A 23,362-nucleotide genomic window follows, 5' to 3' on the forward strand; every position below is an offset into this window, starting at 1 on the left:
AACAATGTTCAGTCCATGTAGAAGTCCCTGGCAGAATCCCATTCCAAGCTACCCACCTAGAAGAGACTCCCAATTATTCTCCATGAGGAAACCTTAGATCTCTGGTCACTGCCCTAGGGACTTCTGCAGCCAGAGAGAGACTCCAAAAACCTTGGCTACTGTCTTAGGGATTCTACTGACCAGAAAGAGACCCCAGATATCCCAGTTACTGTCTCGGGTACTGAACCCTGATTTCCCCTCCCCAGTTATTCCCTGCAGAGGACACAAAACTATTCAAGGTTGTTAAAACACGTGCGGACTGTGAAATATTGCAGGAAGACCTTAGAAAATTGGAAGATTGGGCATCCAAATGGCAGATGAAATTTAAAGTGGACAAATGCAAAGTGATGCACATTGGAAAGAATAATTTGATTCATAGTTACCCGATGCTAGGGTCCACCTTGGGGGTCAACAACCAAGAAAAAGATCTAGGTGTCATTGTAAATATGCTGAAATCCTCTGCTTATGTGTGGCAGCGGCCAAAAAAGCAAACAGGATGCTAGGAATTATTAGGAAAGGGATGGTGAATAAGACAGAAGATACTATAATGTCTCTGTATTGCTCCATGGTGTGACTTCACCTTGAGTATTGCATTCAGTTCTGGTCACCATATCTCAAAAAATATATAGCAGAATTAGAAAAGGTTCAAAGAAGAGCGACTAAAATGACAAAGGAGATGGAACTTCTCCCATATGAGGAAAGGCTAAAGAGGTTAGGGCTCTTCAGCTTGGAAAAGAGAGGGGAGAAATGATTGAGGTCTACAAAATCCTGGGTGGTGTAGAATGAGTAGAAGTAAATCGATTTTTAACTCAGTTCAAAAGTACAAAGACCAGGGGGACTGTCCTTCTATGTTAAATTGTACAGCGCTGCGTAACCCTAGTAGCGCTTTAGAAATGTCTAGTAGTAGTACATGGAAATACTTTTAAAACAAATAGGAGGAAACATTTTTTCACTCAATGAATAGTTAAGCTCTGGAACTCTTTGCCAGAGGATGTAGTAATGGCGGTTAGCATATCTAGGTTTAAAAAAGGTTTGGACAAGTTCCTGGAGGAAAAGTCTATAGTCTGCTATTGAGACAGACATGGGGAAGCCATTGCTCGCCCTGGGATTGGTAGCATGGAATATTGCTACTATTCGGGTTTCTGCCAGGTACTTGTGACCTGGATTGGCCACTGTTGGAAGCAGGATACTGGGCTTGATGGACCATAGATCTGACCCAGTATGGCTACTCTTATTTTCTTACATTCTTATACTAGCCGTTAAGCCCGTTAAAACGGGCAAGATTTGTGTTTTGCAAAATAAAATAATTCTCACCTCCATCCATCCATGTGCAGCAAACCTCCTCTTCCCCCTGCCCTTCCCCCCATGTCCAGCAGCCGTCCTGTATCCTCTGGTCTCCCCCCCCCCATCCAGCAACCATCCTCTCTCCCCTGCTCAGCAGCCCTCCTCTCTCCCCTGGCCTCACCCCGTCCACCGATCCTTCCCCCCATATCCAGCAAACCTCCTCTTTCCCTTGGCCTACCCCCTCCCCCAACCCTCCTCTCTGCCCTGCTCTCACCCCATGTCCAGCAACCATGCCCTCCCCCATGTCCAACTACCCTCCTCGCTGCTGCTCCCTCCCCCCTCCGTGCTGGGCCCCCTGCATTGACCTGACAGCGCCTCTCACCTCCGTTTGAAAGCTCTGCTGCTGCCTGCAACACTTCCACATGGAGGTGAGAGGTGCTGTCAGGTCAGTGCAGGGGGCCCGATACGGAGGGGGCTGAGGTTAGAGGTTGGTGTGCGCGATGTTGGTTTTCAGGCTCCAGCGGCAGCATCAGCGTCCGACAGTCCGACTCCGTTTCCCTCTCTGTTCCACCCTCTGACATCATCACATCTTGACGCAAGGGCGGGACAGAGAGGAAAGTCTCTACTGCGCATTTGCACGTTGAGTCGGTCACTTGCCATTTATATGTTTGATTGATTCTTATAGTACTTTCCAATGAAGTTTCTGCTGCTCCCCAAGCTTCACCTTCTATTGTTTGCTGTACTTTCTAATCTTCTAAAAGTGAAAGCCACGATAAGGAATCCTTTTGAAAATTCTAAGAAAGTCCTGGCCGCCCAAGGCAAGCATTGCATAGCACTCAGTCTGTTGTTCTGTCTTGTCAAAGGGTGGGGAGTGAAGGTGAAGAAAGTCAACCCTAGACAAAACATTTGCACTGTAGAGTAAATTCACAGAGTAAAACTGGCAGATGAAACAAGAGCAAAATTATAACATTCTTTTTTCAAGCTGCATTTTATTTCATTTTGCAGTGTATTCTATAACAGGTTCCATTATAGAATGCGAAGATAAATGCTTAACACGTTCCTAAGTTTACAAACGAGGCTAGCAATAACAATCCTCAAATGAGAGAGATTAAAATAATGAAGCTGGACAGATGTCTACGTTATAATAATCCTTACCAATATTTTAAACCAATTTATTCACATCACGCTTTCCAAAAATACTAGGACTAGGGGGCATGCGATGAAACTACAGTGTAGTAAATTTAAAACAAATAGGAGAAAATGTTTCTTCACCCAACACATAATTAAACTCTGGAATTCGTTGCCAGAGAACGTAGTGAAGGCGGTTAGCTTGGCAGAGTTTAAAAAGGGGTTAGACGGTTTCCTAAAGGACAAGTCCATAGACCGCTACTAAATGGACTTGGGAAAAATCCACAATTTCGGGAATAACATGTATAAAATGTTTGTATGTTTGGGTAGCTTGCCAGGTGCCCTTGAGCTGGATTGGCCGCTGTCGGGGACGGGATGCTGGGCTCGATGGACCCTTGGTCTTTTCCCAATATGGCATTACTTATGTACTTCATCCATGCCTTTGGGGGAAAACAACTCATGTTGAGGCTGGGCTGCTGAATAGTAGGATACCCCTACCACAGGAGACGGTTCATGGGTTTTGTTAGAGAAGCCAAGCATCTTTTCAAATTCTGGGAAGGACCATTTTGGAAGTTATCTTGAAAAATATATGGACGGTGCTAACACAGACTGGATTTATTGCTGGAGGTACCTCACGGCAGATATGCCACTTTTCCCAAGAGAAAATTGGATGAAATGAACAACAAATGTCTTCAGTTTGGAAAGAGGTTTCAACAGTTTGAAGTTTCAGCACTGCAATCTGGAGGTCCTCTGCATTCAGGGAAGAGCCTTTCTATTCATCTTAGAGAGGAGAAGCAAGAGAATTCCCCGAAGACCCAGAACCTCAGGTTTTTCAGTTCCCTTGTACTGGATTTGCTCTCTGGTTAAATACTTTATGGAAGTGTTAGAGATCTTGAACCCCGAGGTCTTTCTATTGTTAATTCTTATGTATCTTCTAGGACTCACTTAGAGAATGAGGCTGAAGGAGGATTAGGGCTCCTCAGACTTAAGTCATTTTTTATAGCATTGAGAGAAACTATTGGCCACATTTTCCAAAGAAAGAGTTAAATTGTTGGTATTAAAATTATTCTTCAAGTATAAAGATATATTATTTTGTGGGCAAAAATAAAAACAGGTTTTTCCTGATGTGGCTGGGGCACCCAGGTGAGAAGAAAGCCCTTTTTAAGTTTGGAAAGTAGAGTGTTGGCAAAAGGTGGTTTGTTTTATTTACAATTTTCATGTCTTTAAATGACAATCAATATGTTTTTTTCCAAGCCACTCAGTTGGAGAACTTATTGTTGTCTTAGGGGTCCTTTTACTAAAGGTTGATGCTAATGCTGCCAGTCCAATTTTGCACTTCTGGGTCACGTTCTGTTCTTTTGGAGTCTTATATGCTGCCTGTTTTCCAGTAAAGGATTCATGGCGGTTTACATATCATGGCTATGGAGGGTTAAGTGACTTGCCCAGAGTCACAAGGAGCTGCCTGTGCTGGGAATTGAACTCAGTTCCTCAGGACCAAAGTCCACCACCCTAACCACTAGGCCACTCCTCCACTTAATGCACAATCATGTCCTTAGCACCCACTAAGCTTTAGTAAACGGCCCCTTAGAAGTGGAAACTGAAGGGTTTGTATTGAGGGGCTGAAGAATGTTTGTTATATGAACCTTTTGAATAGTCTTACCCCCTTTCAAAGTGAATGGATCGTGTCGGCATTACCGAACTGAGAGCCGCTTTGTAAACAGAGGGGTTTTTCCCTTGATGTGGGATAGAGTGTTTATATTTTGTATATATTCCCGGAGTTGGTTCTCTGCTCTCCGGAACCTGTAAGCCGCATTGAGCCTGCTACGAGTGGGAAAGTGCGGGGTACAAATGTAATAAATAAATAAATAAATATTCCCAGGGATTTGCCTTACTTTTGGTTCTTTTTTTTTTTACTGATTATATTAATATGACCCTTTTCCTTTGTTAGCTTTTTTTTTAACGTATTGTTTCAAAACTTAATTATTATTATTATTATTTTTTTTGTTACATTTGTACCCTGGCAGGCAATGGAGGGTTAAGTGACTCGCCCAGAGTCACAAGGAGCTGCCTGTGCCGGGAATCAAACTCAGTTCCTCAGTTCCCCAGGAGCAAAGTCCACCACCCTAACCACTAGGCCACTCCTCCTCCTAAAAAGAGAGAGAGAGAGAAATAGGTTTCTAGAGTCATTCCCACTTTATCCAATTTTCTTAGAATAATAGTCTTTCTTGGCTAGACCAATTTCATTTTTATGTATCTTAATGCTTTCCTGTATGACTGCCCCACTGACACATGTAAAGCATAAATATAGCACGGACAGCTGAAGATCATGTCTCTGTTAAGAGTTCCGTGTAGGTGTCCCAACATGTAAAGCATGAATGCAGTACAGACGAAGAGCAGGTCTTCATCGCAGTCCTGTGCAAGTGTCACACTGATGGTTTATTTATTGCATTTGTATCCCACATTATCCCACCTCTTTGCAGGCTCAATGTGGCTTACAATTCAACATGGATACTGGAAATAGAAGAGAATATACATTTAGTTTACAGAGGGTTTTGTGTTACATGGTGGTGAAATACATGATAGTGTTAAAGCAAAAGACATTATAAGACAATTCTAGAAGTTTTAAAGATTATACAGTTACACGTGCTGATCTTTGTGATATATCTTGTCGAAGAGATAGGTTTTCAGTAGTTTTCGGAAATTGGTCAGTTCATAGATCGTTTTCAGGTTGCGTGGTAACGCGTTCCAGAGCTGCGTGCTCACATAGGAAAAGGTAGATGCGTGCATTAATTTGTATTTCAGACCTTTACACTTGGGAGGATGAAGATTAAGGAATGTGCGAGAAGATTTTTTTGCGTTCCTGGGTGGTAGTTCTATTAGGTCTGACATGTAGGCTGGGGCGTCACCATGGATGATTTTATGGACTAGGGTGCAAAGTTTGAACGTGATGCGTTCTTTTAGTGGGAGCTAGTGTAGTTTTTCTCGTAGGGGTTTCGTGCTTTCGTATTTTGATGTGCTGAATATTAGTCTGGCTGCCGTGTTCTGGGCTGTCTGGAGTTTTTAAAGTATTTTTAAGTATTTGGTTTACTTAGTGCTTAATCTACCTCTCTTAATACCTAGTATAACTGAGCAGTAAACAAAACAATAAAATTATAATAAAATTATTAAAAACAGGCAGAAAAGAACACCAAAATTGTAAAAGAACAGGAAAGGACCCAAATCAAGAAAGAGATACCACGATTTCCTCTAATATCCATTTACTGCAAGCAGAACCCCAAGCCTGACCCACAGGAAAAATGAAAAAGCTTGCATAAACAGATAAGATTTAATATGTGTATTTATCAAATTCATATCCCGCATTATCCATACAATCTAAGCATCTTCCTCAGGTTTTTGTGCAGTCTCAGACTTGCAGGTGTGAAGTAAATGAAAACTCACATTTATGTGAAAAAGGGAAGAACGGATGGAGGACAGAGAGGGAGGGATCGAGGGATTTTTACTCACTCCCAAATAGCTGATGATTCCTGCTCATGTGACCCACTTTCATCTTTTCCCCCTATACCCTTCCACTGCCCTGGAGGTTTTAGCAGTCACCATGGATACTATGTCACCATGACAACAGAAATCAATTTTGGTTTCCCCCTTGTGTTAGAAGCTGCTCCCACATTTCCAGACAGAGTTCCAGTGTTTGCTGGACCCTGATCTCCCTACCACATATGTATACACACATATGGAGGTACATGTATTCATGTGCATGCAAACACGTGACTAGCAAATGACCAGATGCTTGTACATACACATATCAGCATTCCTGCAGGCACAGACGCACACAGGTAGATGTGTGCATGCAAAGAAAATATATACATGCACTTAGCAATGACATGGCCATATGCATGCACACACACGTGAACAGATGCATGCCTACATACGTGGACAGCTGCACACCACTAGCAGAAAGCCAAACAAAAGGGAGTGATGCTGGCAGAATTTGAACTAGGGAGTCTGACATTTGCCTGATGCTGATAAGAGGAAAGAGAGATGCTGATACTCAGATATTACTGAGGGTGGGTAGCCTGGCACATGCTGGAAACAGAGCAGGATCTTGATAAGTAAGTTGAGATCTGGGGCAGTGCTGTTTGCTCACCTCACTGGCTTCTGTTCCCTGCCTGAAAGGAGCAGCACTCAGCTCGTTCCACAAGGACGGAGCATGGTCTTTCACAAATTCAAGAAGTTGACACATTTTATGTAAGAGTACCACTCTGCACAAGTTCCAGTAAGCTCCCCCCCCCCCCCCAAAAAAAAAAAAAAAAAGATTGGAAGCAGCCACACTCTTATTTCATAAGAAACATCATCAACAGTACAGATTCTCCAACTCGAAAGCGGTTGAGAAATTCCGACTTCTACAAAAGTTTTGAAAATCACTTTCATTTTTCTTTATTAGTTTTTAACATGAAAAAGCTGAACCACTTTTGTACATGGTTAAAGGAAGGGGATTGGGTAGCCCAGCTCCCACTGCTCTCACACTCTGGGAACTGAGTTGAATTATTGCACTGAGAGAAGTCCAAGGCAGAAGCAGAAAGATCATGGGCTAAATGAAAAGACAGGTGAACTTAAGGGCAAATACAAGGCCATGTGAGAATGTCAACAGGCATTACAAGTATTATAAAAAGAGAGATTAGGTGTTCCTATAATAACCCTACAGTTCTATGAGGCTGCAGGGACAAGAGGGACTGTGCAAGAGGGCGAGTGTCCCTGTAACGCATGTTGCCATTGGACAGCAGGGACTGTGTAGGAGGGCTGAGTGTCCCTGTAACACACCCCATGACGAGAAGGCAGGGACTGTGCAGAAAAGCTGATGGTTTGTTTTTATATTTCACATTCACTGCAGCTTATCAGTGTTCATTTATCCTATATTTAATTTCTTTTGTCTCTAATCTACTTGACACTTAAGCCCTGGCTTTCGATGGCATTTTAAGTGGTTGTAGTGGCTCACGCCAGAATAAACACGTTTGCTTTCTCCGGTCTGTTTGTACAGTACATTGCTATCAGATCCTGAGAATCAGAGGGGTGGTGAACAGGTGATGGAGATTTGCCAGACACTGGTGGAAACTAAACTACCTTGAAAACAGAAAGACTGGTCTATCTTTTGGTCCAGTTGAGCAAAGCAGTTACCATGGCGATTATTACACCCACCTATTTCTTTTCGCCTTGGCAACTACAGCCTCATCGATCATATCAGCTCTGCAGCCATTGGTCGTTGCTAGGCACCCTCCTGGTCCTCTCTCCTGATGTCACAGCAGGATGCTGTTGCTCAGCAACAGAGGCTCCATCTGAACCCCTTGACTGAAATATGAGGTCTGGAATCCAAAGCTGCCAAGGAGCGAGAAACTGATCTGATGCATCAATGACAGAGCACAGGCGACAAGGAAACTGAGCCAAGGCTAAGTGGCGCCCCTGACTGCAATGGGAGTTAGACAAATATTATGAATGTGTACTGTAGACCACCATGGGGAGAGAGGGGACAGGACACTGTATACTCTTAAGACCTAAATCTATGTTGCAATTTGCATGGCTAAAAAAGTTGCACCTTACATATGTGAATGTAACATTCATGCAAGCATGTAGTATGTGGCAGCTATTAGCACACAACACACGTAGAACTTTCAGGAAGGGGATGCCCACATGGGCAGGGTCTGGGCGCCAACATTTAAGCCTGCCATCGACAGATGTTAAGTGCTTATGCTGAAATGTTGGTTTCCAGATACCATTTTAGAAGACCACTTAATGCCCAGCACTTTGCTCACACTTTGAAACCCAGTTTTTGGTGACATTATACTGAATGTATCCCTGGTCAAGGGGAGGGAAGAGGGCAGGACATTCAGCACCACAGACAACTCAGGAAGGAGGAAGGATTACAGAACATTCCAAGCTGACAAAAACTGCAGTCATGCATTTGGACCACAACATCCCAAGGGGAAAAAAAACAGTATGGGGGGAGGGTTAAGTTTCTTCTGACAAGAGCGAGACCTGGGGTTCAGCACATCTATGCCGGATGCAAAGAACAAATCATTAAGAAGCTTCAGACCGCTCAAAACACAGCAGCCAGACTCATATTTGGGAAAACGAAATATGAAAGCGCAAAACCCCTAAGAGAAAAACTACACTGGCTCCCATTAAAAGAACGAATTGCGTTCAAAGTTTGCACCCTGGTCCACAAAGTCATTTATGGGGAAGCTCCGACCTATATGTCAGACCTTATAGACCTACCTATTAGGAACGCAAAAAGATCATCACGCACATTCCTCAGTCTCCACTATCCTGACTGTAAAGGGCTAAAATATAAATCCACATATGTGACCAGCTTCTCAAACATCTGCACGCAGCTATGGAACGCACTACCGACGGCAATAAAAACAACGCAAGACCTAACCATCTTCCGAAGGCTAATGGAAACAGACCTTTTCAAGAAAGCATACCATAAACATCCATCTTAAATACTAAATATCAACACTATATATGATCTATACAAAACAGAAATCTTATCACAGGATTAGCTCTACTACCTTAAACCCTATGCCAAATAGGGTCTCTCTATAGCCGATGACCTAATGTAGGTTATAATCCAATTTATTTCTCAGGAACCTTATACAATACCATAATGTATTATTCTGTACCAAGTATGTATGCACATGGTACATATATATACCATGACCTGTATCATATATATGTTATGTTCCATGTATGTATGCACCTTAACGCAATACCATTTGTAATTCTGCTACCCAGAAATGGCAACCGCCATTAAGGTAAATGTAAGCCACATTGAGCCTGCAAATAGGTGGGAAAATGTGGGATACAAATGCTACAAATCAATAAATAAAAATAAAATCTAGTCATTCAAAGAAGAAGTAGATGCAATGATAAGTTTATTAAGACGTAATATACTGCGTCTACCAGACTAGTGGATCTTAGCGGTATACAATAAAATTAAAATAAAAACAAGAGAGTAGAAAAAGGAACCACAGTAAATTATAGGACATTGCAGCCATACATCAGAACACTGCAGTACTAGGCAGCTGACCCCGAGGCTGCTACCACTTCAACCAAAAGCAAGATGAAAGAAGTGAGTGCTCAGCAACGACTTAAATTTCGAGAAAAGCTAGAAGGATGCTTGGGTGCATAGGAAGTAGAATGGCCAGCAGGAAAAAGGAGGCGATGATGCTCCTGTATAAGTCTCTGGTGAGACTTTAGTATATCGTGTACAATTCTGGAGACGCAGCTTCAAAAAGATATAAACAGGATGGAGATAGACTCAGAAGTGGGAGGTAGTGGAAATGAAAACGGTAACGGAATTCAAACATGCGTGGGATAAACATAAAGGAATCCTGTTCAGAAGGAATGGATCCTCAGGAGCTTAGCCGAGATTGGGTGCCAGAGCCGGTAGTGGGAGGCGGGGCTGGTGGTTGGGAGGCAGGGATAGCACTGGGCAGACTTATACGGTCTGTGCCCTGAAGAGGACAGGTACAAATCAAAGTATGGTATACACAAAAGTAGCACATATGAGTTTATCTTGTTGGGCAGACTGGATGGACCGTGCAGGTCTTTTTCTGCCGTCATCTACTATGTTACTATGACGCATATTTTCAAAGCACTTTGGGAGGCTAAGTTCCATAGGTTTCTATGGAACTTTGGGAGGCTAAGTGCTTTGAAAATGAGCCTGTCTGTAACCTGCATGGAAAGGGTGATGGATGCATGGAACAGCCTCCCAATGGCCAAGGACAGCATCAGAATTCATAGAAGCATGATGGTTTGGCAAGGGGGGGGGGGGGTAACATTGTGCACCATGGACATCTGAGGAATACTGAAGTCAGTCACTTTGGGCCAGTTCACACCTACATCTTTACAGGGAAGTAGGTTCTGAAAATATCAATTAACTCAAGGTTTTACTCAAAGTGTTAGAGAAAACACAAAGAGCAGAATGTGACAGCGTATCCCCCCTTCTCTCCCCCTCCTAAAAACCTATCTGTGCATTGCTTCAGCTGTAACTGGCCTGTTACCTAATCAGGTAGCGTAACACATTTCCTTTCCAGTAGGGGAAGGATGTTCGAGAGGTTAAGTTGATGTGAAAGAAGCATCCGGACCCCATTTAAGGTTAAAAAAAAAAAATTACAAATTTCACAGCTGTTTGCTCCTTCTCCGGTAAATGGTATGTTACACAGTTGCTATCAGCAGTGGCAGTGCAAGGAAACAATTTCACCATAAAATTCATCTCTTCCATACCACAGAAGACGGCCAGCGCAGGTACACACGCACACACATACATACATACATATGAACACAGGCAATACAAACCACACGCACACATGAATACAGCAGAGGCGTAGCCAGGCAACAGATTTTGGGTGGGCACCAAGTTCTCTCCCCCCTCCCCCCCACACCAAAAAATATCTTAGCTGGTAGGAAAACGTTTCTTTCCACCTTAGCAGTCTGCAGCAGGCATGTGCTGAAAACTGAGCATGCACAGGTGCCAGCATCGTGGAGAGTTGCGTTTTCATTGCCATCAGGAGGAAGTCTTCAGCTGGCAGAGCTTGAGATCCCCACTAGCTACCGCTAAATGTGTGCTACTGTTGGGTGGGCCTGAGCCCTAAGTGAGTGGGCCCCGGCCCACCTGTGGCTACGCCACTGGAATACAGGCAATACAAACCACACGCACACAGACTACAAACTTCACATACACGCATGAACACAGGCAGTACACAAACTTCACACTGTAAACGGGCCCGCTGCTCCAGTATGGGGGAGGAAGCCCCCCGAATAGCCAGATATTCACAAACTGCCACCAGGGGATACTTCAAAACATTCCTTTATTTTTCAGGTTAATGACCAAAACTTCACTCCAGAGCCCTGGGTTAGGGCTTCTCAGGCAGGGCTGTTCTGCCTTGCTTAGTACATCAGCCCACTAAACACAAAGTCTGTGCCCCCTTCCCTGAGGGGGAGGCAATAGTCCTTTTGAAATCCCTCCTTGGTTGTCAAAATCAGTAGCAAACAAACAGTCCCTGCCCCCAAGCAGGATTTTCCCCCCTTCATAAACAAGCCTTTCCAATTCAACAGAGTTTCTCAAAATAATCAGGTTTCAGTTTGGGAAACAGGTTTGTAATTCTCCCCAGCAAACTTTCCAACAGTCAGGCTTTCTCCCAAAGCAAACAGGTCCCACAAAAGAAAGCAGGCTTCTCTATTTAAGCAGGATTTAAACCAAACTAAATTCCAAACAATGTAGATTTGCAAACCTTCAGGTGCTGTGCTCCTCAGTACTCTCAAACTCCCATTCCATTGAGGTTTCTTCCCCCTGCTCAGCCTGATTAACCCCCTCTTCCATACAATCCATCCAATTCTCCTCCTGGTTCTCACCCCACCCATCCCTAGTACAGGTGGGCGGCATGATATACTGATTGCGGGTCCAGGGGAAATGGGCTCCTTCATTTTCCCTCCCTCTTGTGGTCGGAGATGGTATATGGCCAGCTTGCCTATCCCCAGGGCTCCCGCTGTTGGGACTGGAAATGCATTCCCTTCTTTCTTGATCACCCTCTACCTTCCCTCCTGCAATGACTTCTGGTAGATGTAGTTTAGGGTTTTGCTGCTTCATTCTATACATCTGGGATGTATCCTTGTCACAACACGCACAGTATTTTTTTATATTTATTTTTCTTACATTTGTACCCCGCACTTTCCCACTCATGGCAGGCTCAATGCGGCTTACATGGGGCAACAGAGGGTTAAGTGACTTGGCCAGAGTCACAAGGAGCTGCCTGTGCCTGAAGTGGGAATCAAACTCAGTTCACCAGGACCAAAGTCCACCACCCTAACCACTAGGCCACTCCTCCACTGTTGCTACTATTTGAGATTCTACATGGAATGTTGCTATTCCACTAGCAACATTCCATGTAGAAGTCGGCCCTTGCAGATCACCAATATGGCCGCGCAGGCTTCTGCTTCTGTGAGTCTGTATGTGCAGGACGTCAGACTCACAGAAACAGAAGCCTGCGCAGGCTTCTACATGGAATGTTGCTAGTGGAATATCAACATTCCATGTAGAATCTCCAATAGTAGCAACATTCCGTGTAGAAGCCTGCGCAGGCTTCTGTTTCTGTGAGTCTGACGTCCAGCCTTCTACATGGAATGTTGCTAGTGGAATAGCAGCATTCCATGTAGAATCTCCAATAGTAGCAACATTCCACGTAGAATCTCCAATAATAGCAACATTCCATGTAGAATCTCCAATAGTATCTATTTTATTTTTGTTACATTTGTACCCTGCGCTTTCCCACTCATGGCAGGCTCAATGCGGCTTACATGGGGCAACAGAGGGTTAAGTGACTTGCCCAGAGTCACAAGGAGCTGCCTGTGCCTGAAGTGGGAATCAAACTCAGTTCCCCAGGACCAAAGTCCACCACCCTAACCACTAGGCCACTCCTCCACTGTTGCTACTATTTGAGATTCTACATGGAATGTTGCTATTCCACTAGCAACATTCCATGTAGAAGTCGGCCCTTGCAGATCACCAATGTGGCCGCGCAGGCTTCTACATGGAATGTGGCTAGTGGAATATCAACATTCCGTGTAGAATCTCCAATAGTAGCAACATTCCATGTAGAATCTCCAATAGTATCTATTTTATTTTTGTTACATTTGTACCCTGCGCTTTCCCACTCATGGCAGGCTCAATGCGGCTTACATGGGGCAATGGAGGGTTAAGTGACTCGCCCAGAGTCACAAGGAGCTGCCTGTGCCTGCAGTGGGAATCGAACCCAGTTCCTCAGTTCCCCAGGACCGAAGTCCACCACCCTAACCACTAGGCCACTCCTCCACTGTTGCTACTGAGATTCTACATGGAATGTTGCTATTCCACTAGCAACATTCCATGTAGAAGTCGGCCCTTGCAGATCACCAATGTGGCCGCGCAGGCTTCTGCTTCTGTGAGTCTGTATGTGCAGGACGTCAGACTCACAGAAACAGAAGCCTGCGCAGGCTTCTACATGGAATGTTGCTAGTGGAATATCAACATTCCATGTAGAATCTCCAATAGTAGCAACATTCCGTGTAGAAGCCTGCGCAGGCTTCTGTTTCTGTGAGTCTGACGTCCAGCCTTCTACATGGAATGTTGCTAGTGGAATAGCAACATTCCATGTAGAATCTCCAATAGTAGCAACATTCCATGTAGAATCTCCAATAGTAGCAACATTCCGTGTAGAAGCCTGCGCAGGCTTCTGTTTCTGTGAGTCTGACGTCCAGCCTTCTACATGGAATGTTGCTAGTGGAATAGCAACATTCCACGTAGAATCTCCAATAGTAGCAACATTCCATGTAGAATCTCTAGTAGTATCTATTTTATTTTTGTTACATTTGTACCCTGCGCTTTCCCACTCATGGCAGGCTCAATGCGGCTTACATGGGGCAATGGAGGGTTAAGTGACTTGCCCAGAGTCACAAGGAGCTGCCTGTGCCTGAAGTGGGAATTGAACCCAGTTCCCCAGGACCAAAGTCCACCACTCTAACCACTAGGCCACTCCTCCACTACAGTAGTGGAATGAAGATAAAATCCCATTCTTCTTTTTTTCCTCAACAGCGACACCTTGTGGATATCATATTTATGTTATCGCTTTATGAATGGTTTTATTGTGATTCGCTTAGTTGTAGTTGGAATATAAATGGTTATGAAAATTCCCTCTGCATGCAGGGGATTTTAAGCGGGATGGAAGGCACTTCAGATAAAACCAGCATTTTATGCCTCTTGTTAAATTGCCCTGAGTACGTGCTGATACACCCTGTACACACGCAGGTTCCTTTCAGCTGGTCGCAGGAATTCCTAGGGGTGGTGTTTCAGAAATACAACCACAAGGGCAGGTACTTTCCACAGGGGAATGTTTAAAAGGGGGAAAAAAAACACAATTAGCTTAACTTGTGCACATTCTTGCCACAGAGATACAGTGGCCTGTTTTAAATACCATCCCTATGTTGAAATGTAAACCAGAAGCACAAAATCCTGTCCCGGAGAAACGGGTCTTCACTTCATATACTCAGAAACAACTGTGGCCAATATAAATAAATGAAAGGCACAAAGCCATGAAATATCATAACAGGTGTTCAGGAGTCGGGAAAGAGCTGGTCCCTCCTTCCAGCTATTTTCAGGCGAGCACCTAACCCGAGGTGAAAAATGGTTGAGGAATGAGTTCCGCGCAAATTCATGGTGAAGAAAAGGGGGCTGGAACTGTGTGAGAGAGCACATGTCACAGGATCCCAAACAAAGGTGCACTGGATGAAATTGATCATGTATCGGGCCTAGCACCCTATCTCCAACGGTTGAGGATGCACTGGAAGTACCTGGAGACCCAAATGGGCTGGTCCACAGTGCTATTAAATCATGAATGCACTACAGTGAGTAAACAGAGAACAGTTGTTTACCCTTTCAAAAACTACTAGGATTAAGGAACGTCAGACGCACGCAGAGGAACTTCCAGAGAAGATGAGGAAGGAACGCGAAGGGCACAACACCACTTCGGCTGTCGGGGGTTTGGGTCCCCCGTCAGCACAGGTAGTACACAATGGCGACGGGGGGTGGTTTTCGGCGGTCCGGGGGGGAGGGCGACAGGTTCGCCGAAAGGGGGGGGCGAGAGGGCCGTAGTGCGGGGGGGGGAGGAATTGCCTGCCTAGGGCCCGTTTGCTTGCCTTCAGAAACGGGCCTTTTTTACTAGTAATTATATGTTACATTTATATTGATTTGATACACCCTCCAATCCAAAGCAGGTCACGGTGCTGAACGTAAAAGATACAAAATTGTGCTAGGAAGGCTAAGGTAGGAAAGGAACTCCATCATCTGATAGGAAAGCACAATCGAGCCAAATCACTCCCATTGTGCAGGAATGCAGAAACTCAGCAGCCTCATCTTCAGCTCCCAAAGGCAAGTCTTCAAAAGCACTTTGAAATTCTTAATGGATAGTTTAATCCATAAAGGCCGGGACAATTTATTCCAAAGCACTGGGCCCAGCCCAAGGCGGTAGAACGAGAGGACATGAAATGAGATTGAAGGTGGGCAGAGTCAGGAAAGATGTCAGGAAGCATTTTTTCACGGAGAGAGTGGTGGATAATTGGAATGCCCTCCGCGGGAGGTGGTGGAGATGAAAACGGTAACGGAATTCAAACATGCGTGGGATAAACATAAAGGAATCCTGTTCAGAAGGAAGGGATCCTCAGGAGCTTAGCCGAGATTGGGTGGCAGAGCCGGTGGGGGGAGGCGGGGCTAGTTTAGAAGTTTGTGGATCGGTGAGTACTGCTCCCTCTCTGATATCCTGCTGATGGTCCAGTTGATGCTCCTGTAGGTCCTCCACATAACAAGCCTTTTGGGGAACAATGGCTCCACTAGCATATTTTATTTTCATTTTCACTAACCTGTATATTTCTGTTTGGCCTGCTTCTCTAAATTCTCCTTCTGACGGCCTTCTTTTTCCATTGTCCCCCTTTTTTATCTTTTCATTTCCCCTGTTTTTCTTCTGTTCCTCAGTCCTATCACTTGCCCACATTCCTGCTTGCATCAGGATCTTGCAGGATTCTATCTTAGGGCCGTTTTATCAAGAGGCGGAAAAGGGGGTCCTGCGGTGGTGTCACACATGGATTTGGTGCACACTGAGGCCCCCTTTCACCACCACCAGTAAAAAAAAAAAAAAAGACCCCTTAGTGTCAAAACATTCCGGGCTTCTGATGAGCTTCTATTCTTACTGGACTAGCTGTTTTCCAAATGACTGGATTGTTATTTATATATGTTATATTTATTTATTTTTATTTAACTTGTTATCTTTATTTGTATGTGGAATGAAAATGTTTTCGCTCAACATCTACTGCTTTAGTTTTTCCTTTGTTCTACTACATAGTAACATAGTAGATGACGGCAGAGAACAACCTGTACGGTCCATCCAGTCTGCCCAACAAGATAAACTCTGATATTGTTTTTCTCCTGAGCTTCAATCTGCCTTTTTGTCTGTTGTTGGTTATTGAAAATACTTTAAACTCTCTCTAGAAAAAGAATTAAAATGAGAAGAGAAAGGTGAACGTTCTGTGTGATTTGGTCATTTAGGAATGGAATAATTCTACTGATTCATAAATGTAGTAATGGAAACCAGAGCCTGCCCCAGAGATTTCTCTATAAGCCAATCCCAATATGGCCGCCACCCACAGCTACTGGACTTTTATTGAATGGAAAAGAGCCAGAGGCGCTAATTAACTCCAGAAAGGTTAGACAGAGAGCGAGCCTGGGGTTGCCCTGTCTATTGCAGGGCGTTGTCCAGAGAAGTCTAAGGATGGAACCAATGTCTACTTAACCAGTTCACTTTGCAGGGGCAATAACCAGAGATACAGGAACTGCTGAGGGTGGAGAGAGATAGGAAGGGAGGGAGAGGAAGGTCCAGGGAGTTGAGCTACAGGGGCAGTCTGCATAAGGAAGCAAGACCTCTTTACACAGGCATCTAGCTGCTTCAGGATAGGTACTTGGGAGTAGCTGGTAGAAGTTTATCCCTCCCTGTTCAGGATGGGGAAGCCCTGGGCTGCTGATGTGGGTGGAGGAGGAATGCAAAAGCCATTAACTCCTTGGTGCCTGCAGAGGAGCACGGGGCGAAGTCTGTCACTGATGACAGTATCCCTGTAAATCCAGCAGGAGATGCTTCGATGTAACTTTCTGGATTTTGAAGGAAATATATGTGTCTTGAAAATGGAGCAGAGCTGAGCCTTCCATCCTACACAGGTTTTATTTAGTTAAAAGTTATAGAGATGCAGAGAGAGAAAATCAAAGATTTCCCACAAAAGAATAAGCAGGAAAAACTGTCTGGGAAAGAAGAAACAGCAGCTGGAGCAGCAAATCTATGGGATCCTGAACCCAGGTTAGAAGCAGAAATGCATTTTCTCCTTTGCTGGGCAAAATGCAAAGAGAGAAGAGATGAACACTTTCCAAAGAGCAGAGAGAGAGAGAAAATCAAAGACTTCCCATAAGAGAATGAGCAGGAAAACCTGTGTCTAATCCTGGGGGGAAAGGAGAAACAGCAGCTGGAACAGCAAATCTGTGGGATCCTGCACCCAGGTTAGAACCAGAATCTGAAGGGAGACAATCCGGACCAATACCAGAAACCCTGCTCTGTATTTATTTTATTGTTTTCAGTATTATATATCTTTCTGTGTGATGTAGCTTGTTGACAGTGCGGAAACTTTGCTGAACAGGGAGACGGTCAGATGCACTGAGAGAAGAGTAGCCGGGGCAGCACCTCTTTAAATCTGGGTGGAGATTTTTATTTTAGTCTCTGACATAATGCTTGTGTAAGAGAAGCAAAGGGAGGGCGGAAAAGACAGCCAAGGAGGGTGAGATAGGAGAGAAAGTAGCTTCAGGGGCTGCAGGGACACCCTCCTCCCCTCCGGATCTGGGGAGACACTGTGGGAAGTAGAGTGAAGAGGGGGGAGGGACCCAGGGGGAAGAGAGTTCTTGGGCAGTCAAGGTAAACCCCCCCCCAATCCAGATAGTAAAGGAGGGGCAGGGTGAGAGAGGGGGGCATGACTGCTAGAGGAAGGAGAATCTAACAGGGTAACTGACCAAGGGGCATCTCACTCTGCTCTCTGCTCAGGGTCAGCTGCCCTTAAAAGCACAGTAAACTGGTGGCAGGCCATGACCTTCACGCCTGGACTAGCCTGGGATCTGGGTGAGTAGCTAAAGCTGGACCCTGTCAGACGTCCTCCTTAACAGGAGTTAAGAGGGTGCCCCATCAGCTACCTGCAGCTCCTTGTGACTCTGGGCAAGTCACTTAACCTCTATATACTATGTAAACCGCTTTGAATGTAGTTGCAAAAAAAAACCCCAACCCAACAGAAAGGCAGTATATCAAGTCCCATTCTCTTTCTCCTTTGTGTGTGTGTGTGTGTGAGGGGGGGGGGGGGGGGGGCTGGCAGACAGAAGCATCTCTTCTGGGGTATAGCACAGGATGGGGTTGAAGAGACCAGTTTAAAAGCAATTCAGGGACTCAACCCCAAGTGCTGAAACAGTACCAAGTGCTGCTTTGAATCAGGGCTTTTCTCAGTAATGGTATTATTTATGTGAGAGTTGCATACAGGCCTCCTTTAACTGTTTCTGTCCCTGCAGAAGTAGGGTACAAAACTCTCTCAATATTGGAATAGCAGGGGGTGCTACAGGGAAGGAGTGAGGTGCATTGGCAGAGCTTTGTGCGAGGGTCTCAATACTGGAACAGCAGGGGGCGCTGCAAGGCAGGAGTGAGGGGCACTGGCAGAGCTGTGTTCGTCATGGGGTGGGGGGGGGTGGGCTGGAATAGCAGGTGCTCCTTTACACCTCCCTTTGTTCATTTTATGTCTTCTCCCAGCTCCAAGATGGCTTCAGATTTGGGAAGTAGCCTAACCTCCATTGATTGGCTTCCTGAACTCACCTTCCGTTCTACCATGGGGAAGACTCCCAATGGGGCCGCCCAAGGCTTTGGGGGGCCACGCAAAGTTTCCAGCTCCCCCACCGATCCTAATGCCATGATGAAGGAGGAAGCAGTGGCTCACAGGGAGGGGAAACCCCCCTATAGCTACGCAAGTCTCATTACTAATGCTATCAACTCTACCTCTAGCAAGAGAATGACCCTGAGTGAGATCTACTGCTGGGTGTGTGAGAACTTCCCCTACTACAAGAACACGGCTGTGGGCTGGAAGGTGAGCATTGCTAAACTGAGATCATTGTGTCTGTGCTAAAGGATGTCTGTCTCTTCCCTGTGACTGGAATCAGTGTCCTCAATGTTTTCCCAGTAGACATGGACACTAATCTCAGAGAAATCAGTCCAGTGTGCCTCATCTTTGCATACATTCCTGAGATTAGTTTAGATTACATTTGCTGCTAATCTTTGCATTTTTATACTGCTTTTTCAATTGTAAAAGGAAAGGAAGGAAATTCTGTTCCAAGCTATAACTAGTTTCAGATGGATTCAGTTTCAATCAATTTTTCTATTTTTGAAATACAATTTAATAATCTCTGGTGTGATTTATCTATATCGGGAAAATCTTCCTGGAGGACAAAGATGTCATCGGAATATGAATACAGGAACTAGCCTTTGTCTAATATTACAGAGTTTAAAGAACACATAAGTACTTAAGTATCGCCATACTGGCAAAGACCAAAGAGTAGCCTGGTTAGTGAACTTTGATCCTGGGGAACTGAGTTCGATTCCCACTGCAGCTCCTTGTGACTCTGGACAAGTCACTTAACCCTCCATTGCCCCTGGTACAAAATAAGTACCTGAATATATGTAAACCGCTTTGAATGTAGTTGCAAAAACCTCAGAAAGGCGGTATATCAAGTCCCATTTCCCTTTCCATCAAGCCCAGCATCCTGTATCCAACAATGGCCAATCCAGGTCACAAATACCTGGCAAGATCCCAAAAAAGTACAAAACATTTTATACTGCTTATCCCAGAAATAGTGCATTTTCCCCAAGTCCATTTACTAATGGTCTATGGACTTTTCCTTTAGGAAGCCGTCCAAACCTTTTTTAAAACTCCGCTAAGCTAACCGCATTTACCACATTCTCTGGCAACGAATTCCAGAGTTTAATTACACGTTGAGTGAAGAAATATTTTCTCTGATTCATTCTAAATTTACTACATTGTAGCTTCATCGCATGCCCCCTAGTCCTAGTATTTTTGGAAAGCGTAAACAGACGCTTCACATCTACCCGTTCAACTCCACTCATTATTTTATAGACCTCTATCATATCTCCCCTCAGCTGCCTTTTCTCAAAGCTGAAGAGCCATAGCTGCTTTAGCCTTTCCTCATAGGGAAGTCGTCCCGTCCCCTTTATCATTTTCATCGCCCTTCTCTGCACCTTTTCTAATTCCACTATATCTTTTTTGAGATGCAGTGACCAAAATTGAACACAATATTCGAGGTGCGGTCGCAAAGGCATTATAACATCCTCATTTTAGTTTTCCATTCCTTTCCTAATAATACCTAACATTCTATTTGCTTTCTTAGCTGCAGCAGCACACTGAGCAGAAGGTTTCAACATATCATCAACGACAACACCTAGATCCCTTTCTTATAGATGTAAATAATACTGGTGACAAAGGTGAGCTGTGAGGCACTCCATAAACTGAGCTGCAAAAACTCCCCTTCCTTTTACAACACAGGAGCAATACTGCAAGAAATTTTTAAATCAGGCCAACACCACCTCATTGAGCTCTAATTCCCCCAAGAGATTTAAAAGGATGGTATGATCAACCCTATTAAATGCTGCTGATAGGCCAAGCTGGAGGAGAATGGCTTGTTTTCCTTTTTGTTGTCAATGCTAAAAGCAAAGCTTCTGTACCTTGTAAAGAGTATCTTTCAATAGATTGAGACAATTGAGTTGCTACTAGTGATTCAATAAGTTTTGTCAAAAGAAAAAGTAATGTTTGCAATTGGCCTATACCTTGAAGGTTGTGAGGAATCTAAAGATGGAGATTTGGGAATAGGAGTAAGAATGGTTTTACCCATTTCTGAAGAAAAGAATCCTACGCTTAAAAGCAGGCTGTTATCCGCTGTACAACCGATTGACAGGGGAGTTGCCAAAGCGAAGCAGGACATGAGTTCAAAGGACAAAATGACCAGAGAAGGTTCAAGAACTTCGTCAGATCTCATCCAGGACGTATCATGACTGGTGTTAAATGGGACCCTTACAATGTGATCTAGCAGTTGTACCGTGACAAAGGGACGTTTCGTATTCTGCACATATCTGACCATCTTGGGGGGGGGGGGGGGGGGAATTTCTGTGGAAATATCTATGTAGATGTTCTAGAATATAGTCAGGAGTTTCCAGTACGTTGTATCTGCTCCCCTCAATAATGAGATGTCCCAGGTCAAGACTATTTTTTTTTCTTGCGAGGCACTGATGAACCAAATCTATCTACTTCCACAGAACTCTATCCGGCACAATCTTTCACTCAACAATTGCTTCCAGAAGGTTCCAAGGCCCAGGGATGATCCAGGAAAGGTAAGTGACCCTATGTCCCCCCCCCTCAATTACTTCCCAGGAATCTTATAGTCAGAGGGAGACCCCCACTTCCTTTTCAGTGACTCCACCATTTGAGAGAACCCAGATCCCCCTGGTTACTCTGCCAGAGGATGTGGTAAAGGCAGTTAGCTTAGCAGGGTTTTAAAAAAAGTCCACAAACCATTATCAAGATGGTGTCACCAGGGACAGCGCTCCTGATACAATCCAGAAACAAATGTCCACCAGCAACTTCAATTTTAAGGCTTTTATTCCATGCAGGTTTCTAGTTGACCTGATACACAGTTCCAACAGCAGCATTCACCTTCAATATTAAGCACATGTAAGCCACCTGAACACGTGTGGCAAATAGTCCCCTTTAAGCAGTAGGCTGCCAGCACCTACCAGAATTCAATACAGGCTCACAGTCAGCTTCAGTCTGGGCTCTTTATCCAGTACACAGTAAACAGTAGTTCAATTCCCAAGACAAACAGTTCATTCCGTTCATCATCCCAGTTAAATCACAAAGCAGCCTTTACCTTCAGGAGATTTCAATACTTTAGGGACTTCTCACACCCAAGGGATTTTCCCTGCAACTGCTTCTCTCTCACTTCTTCTCTCCTCCTGAACTGAACTCCTAAGACTCCTTCCCACCTGCCTAATCAATCCCTGGCCTCTGCTATCACAACCAATCATTCTCCTCTCATTAGCTTCACCCTATAGCAGCTGAGTTAAGCTTTAGACTAATGATGAGCTCCTGCACACAGGGTTTCCTATCTCTCTTTCCCCCTAGTGGCAGCCACTCTACACATCCTGCCAGCTTACACCCATGTCTTCCCCAATTGCAGCTAGGAGTCCAGTCCGGGTTCTTCATCTCACCCTCTGGCTCCTTGCCTGCAATGCCTTCTGGGACTTGTATTTCAAACTAATACTGCCTTAACCCAACTATCCTGGATGTAATGGACTTGGGGAAATTCACTGCTTATTTCTAGGATAAGCAGCATAAAATCTGTCTTACTGTTCTGGGATCTTGGCAGGTACTTGTAACCTGGATTGACCACTGTTGGAAACAGGATACTGGGCTTGATGGACCTTTGGTCTGTCTCAGTATGGCAACGATTAAGTTCTTATGTTTAAAAGTGCCTTTCTGTAATCTAGGAAGTGCGTCCCATCATAATCCATATTGGACTTCTGCAGAACCCCATCACAACCCCCAATATTTCAGAGGCAAAGGGAAGTAAGTTCATTGCAGAGAAACCAAGCAAAACATGGTTCTCTCATTTCCCCACAAATCAGCTAGAATGAACTTACCTCCTTTTGCCATTGTAGAGCAACTGTCCCAGAGCCCTATTGGACAGAAAGAGTACCCAAGATCCCCTTCAGGTTACAGTCCTGGAATCGAGTCTCATAGCTCTGACTGTGCTTCCAGGGTTCATACTGGACCATTGACACCTGCTCTAAGGAGATCCTGCCTCGAAGGAAGAGACCCTTCCCTGACGATGAGGTAAGTGAGCAGCGTGTGGGCACATGAGAAGCTGGGTATGATCTAGAAATGGGGAAGGAAGAAGAGGAGTAAATAAACAAACAAAGGGAAGCAGTTTCTTTGCAGAATAAGAGGGTCTGTAATTCTAACATTCCAGACTAGTTCTTAATCTGCATTACCCCCTCTTTCCTTCCTTTTTATTGAACAGGATTCCCCGGAGCAGGAGGTGACTGCAGGTCCCCAAGGAGCAGCCACCAATGATACTGCCTTACCACGGGATGCTGCTCAGCACCTTGTGCTGGATAGCACTATGCCAGAATCCACATACAGCCAGGTAAACCACAGCCTGTCCCTACAGACATGGAGTCTCCAGCATTCTGTGCCG

General features: G+C 44.6%; 1 protein-coding gene across 4 annotated transcripts in view; it reads left to right on the plus strand.

Moving 5' to 3' along the window:
- FOXJ2 (forkhead box J2) overlaps positions 1-23,362 on the plus strand; it is a 584,760-nt gene that overhangs the window by 555,570 nt on the left and 5,828 nt on the right. Inside the window, exons 2-6 of one of the 4 annotated variants that reach the window (XM_030187236.1) lie at positions 17,333-17,572; positions 18,855-19,185; positions 21,423-21,497; positions 22,924-22,998; positions 23,186-23,311. In XM_030187236.1, coding sequence (XP_030043096.1) covers positions 18,862-19,185; positions 21,423-21,497; positions 22,924-22,998; positions 23,186-23,311 — 600 coding nt within the window. In that variant the 5' untranslated portion in view covers positions 17,333-17,572; positions 18,855-18,861. Of the gene's footprint in view, positions 1-17,161; positions 17,573-17,874; positions 18,183-18,854; positions 19,186-21,422; positions 21,498-22,923; positions 22,999-23,185; positions 23,312-23,362 lie in introns of those variants that run through there. The other 3 variants (XM_030187235.1, XM_030187237.1, XM_030187238.1) reach the window with 3 other exon arrangements.

The sequence above is a fragment of the Microcaecilia unicolor genome, chromosome 14 (genome assembly GCF_901765095.1).
Source record: "Microcaecilia unicolor chromosome 14, aMicUni1.1, whole genome shotgun sequence".
NCBI lineage: Eukaryota > Metazoa > Chordata > Amphibia > Gymnophiona > Siphonopidae > Microcaecilia > Microcaecilia unicolor.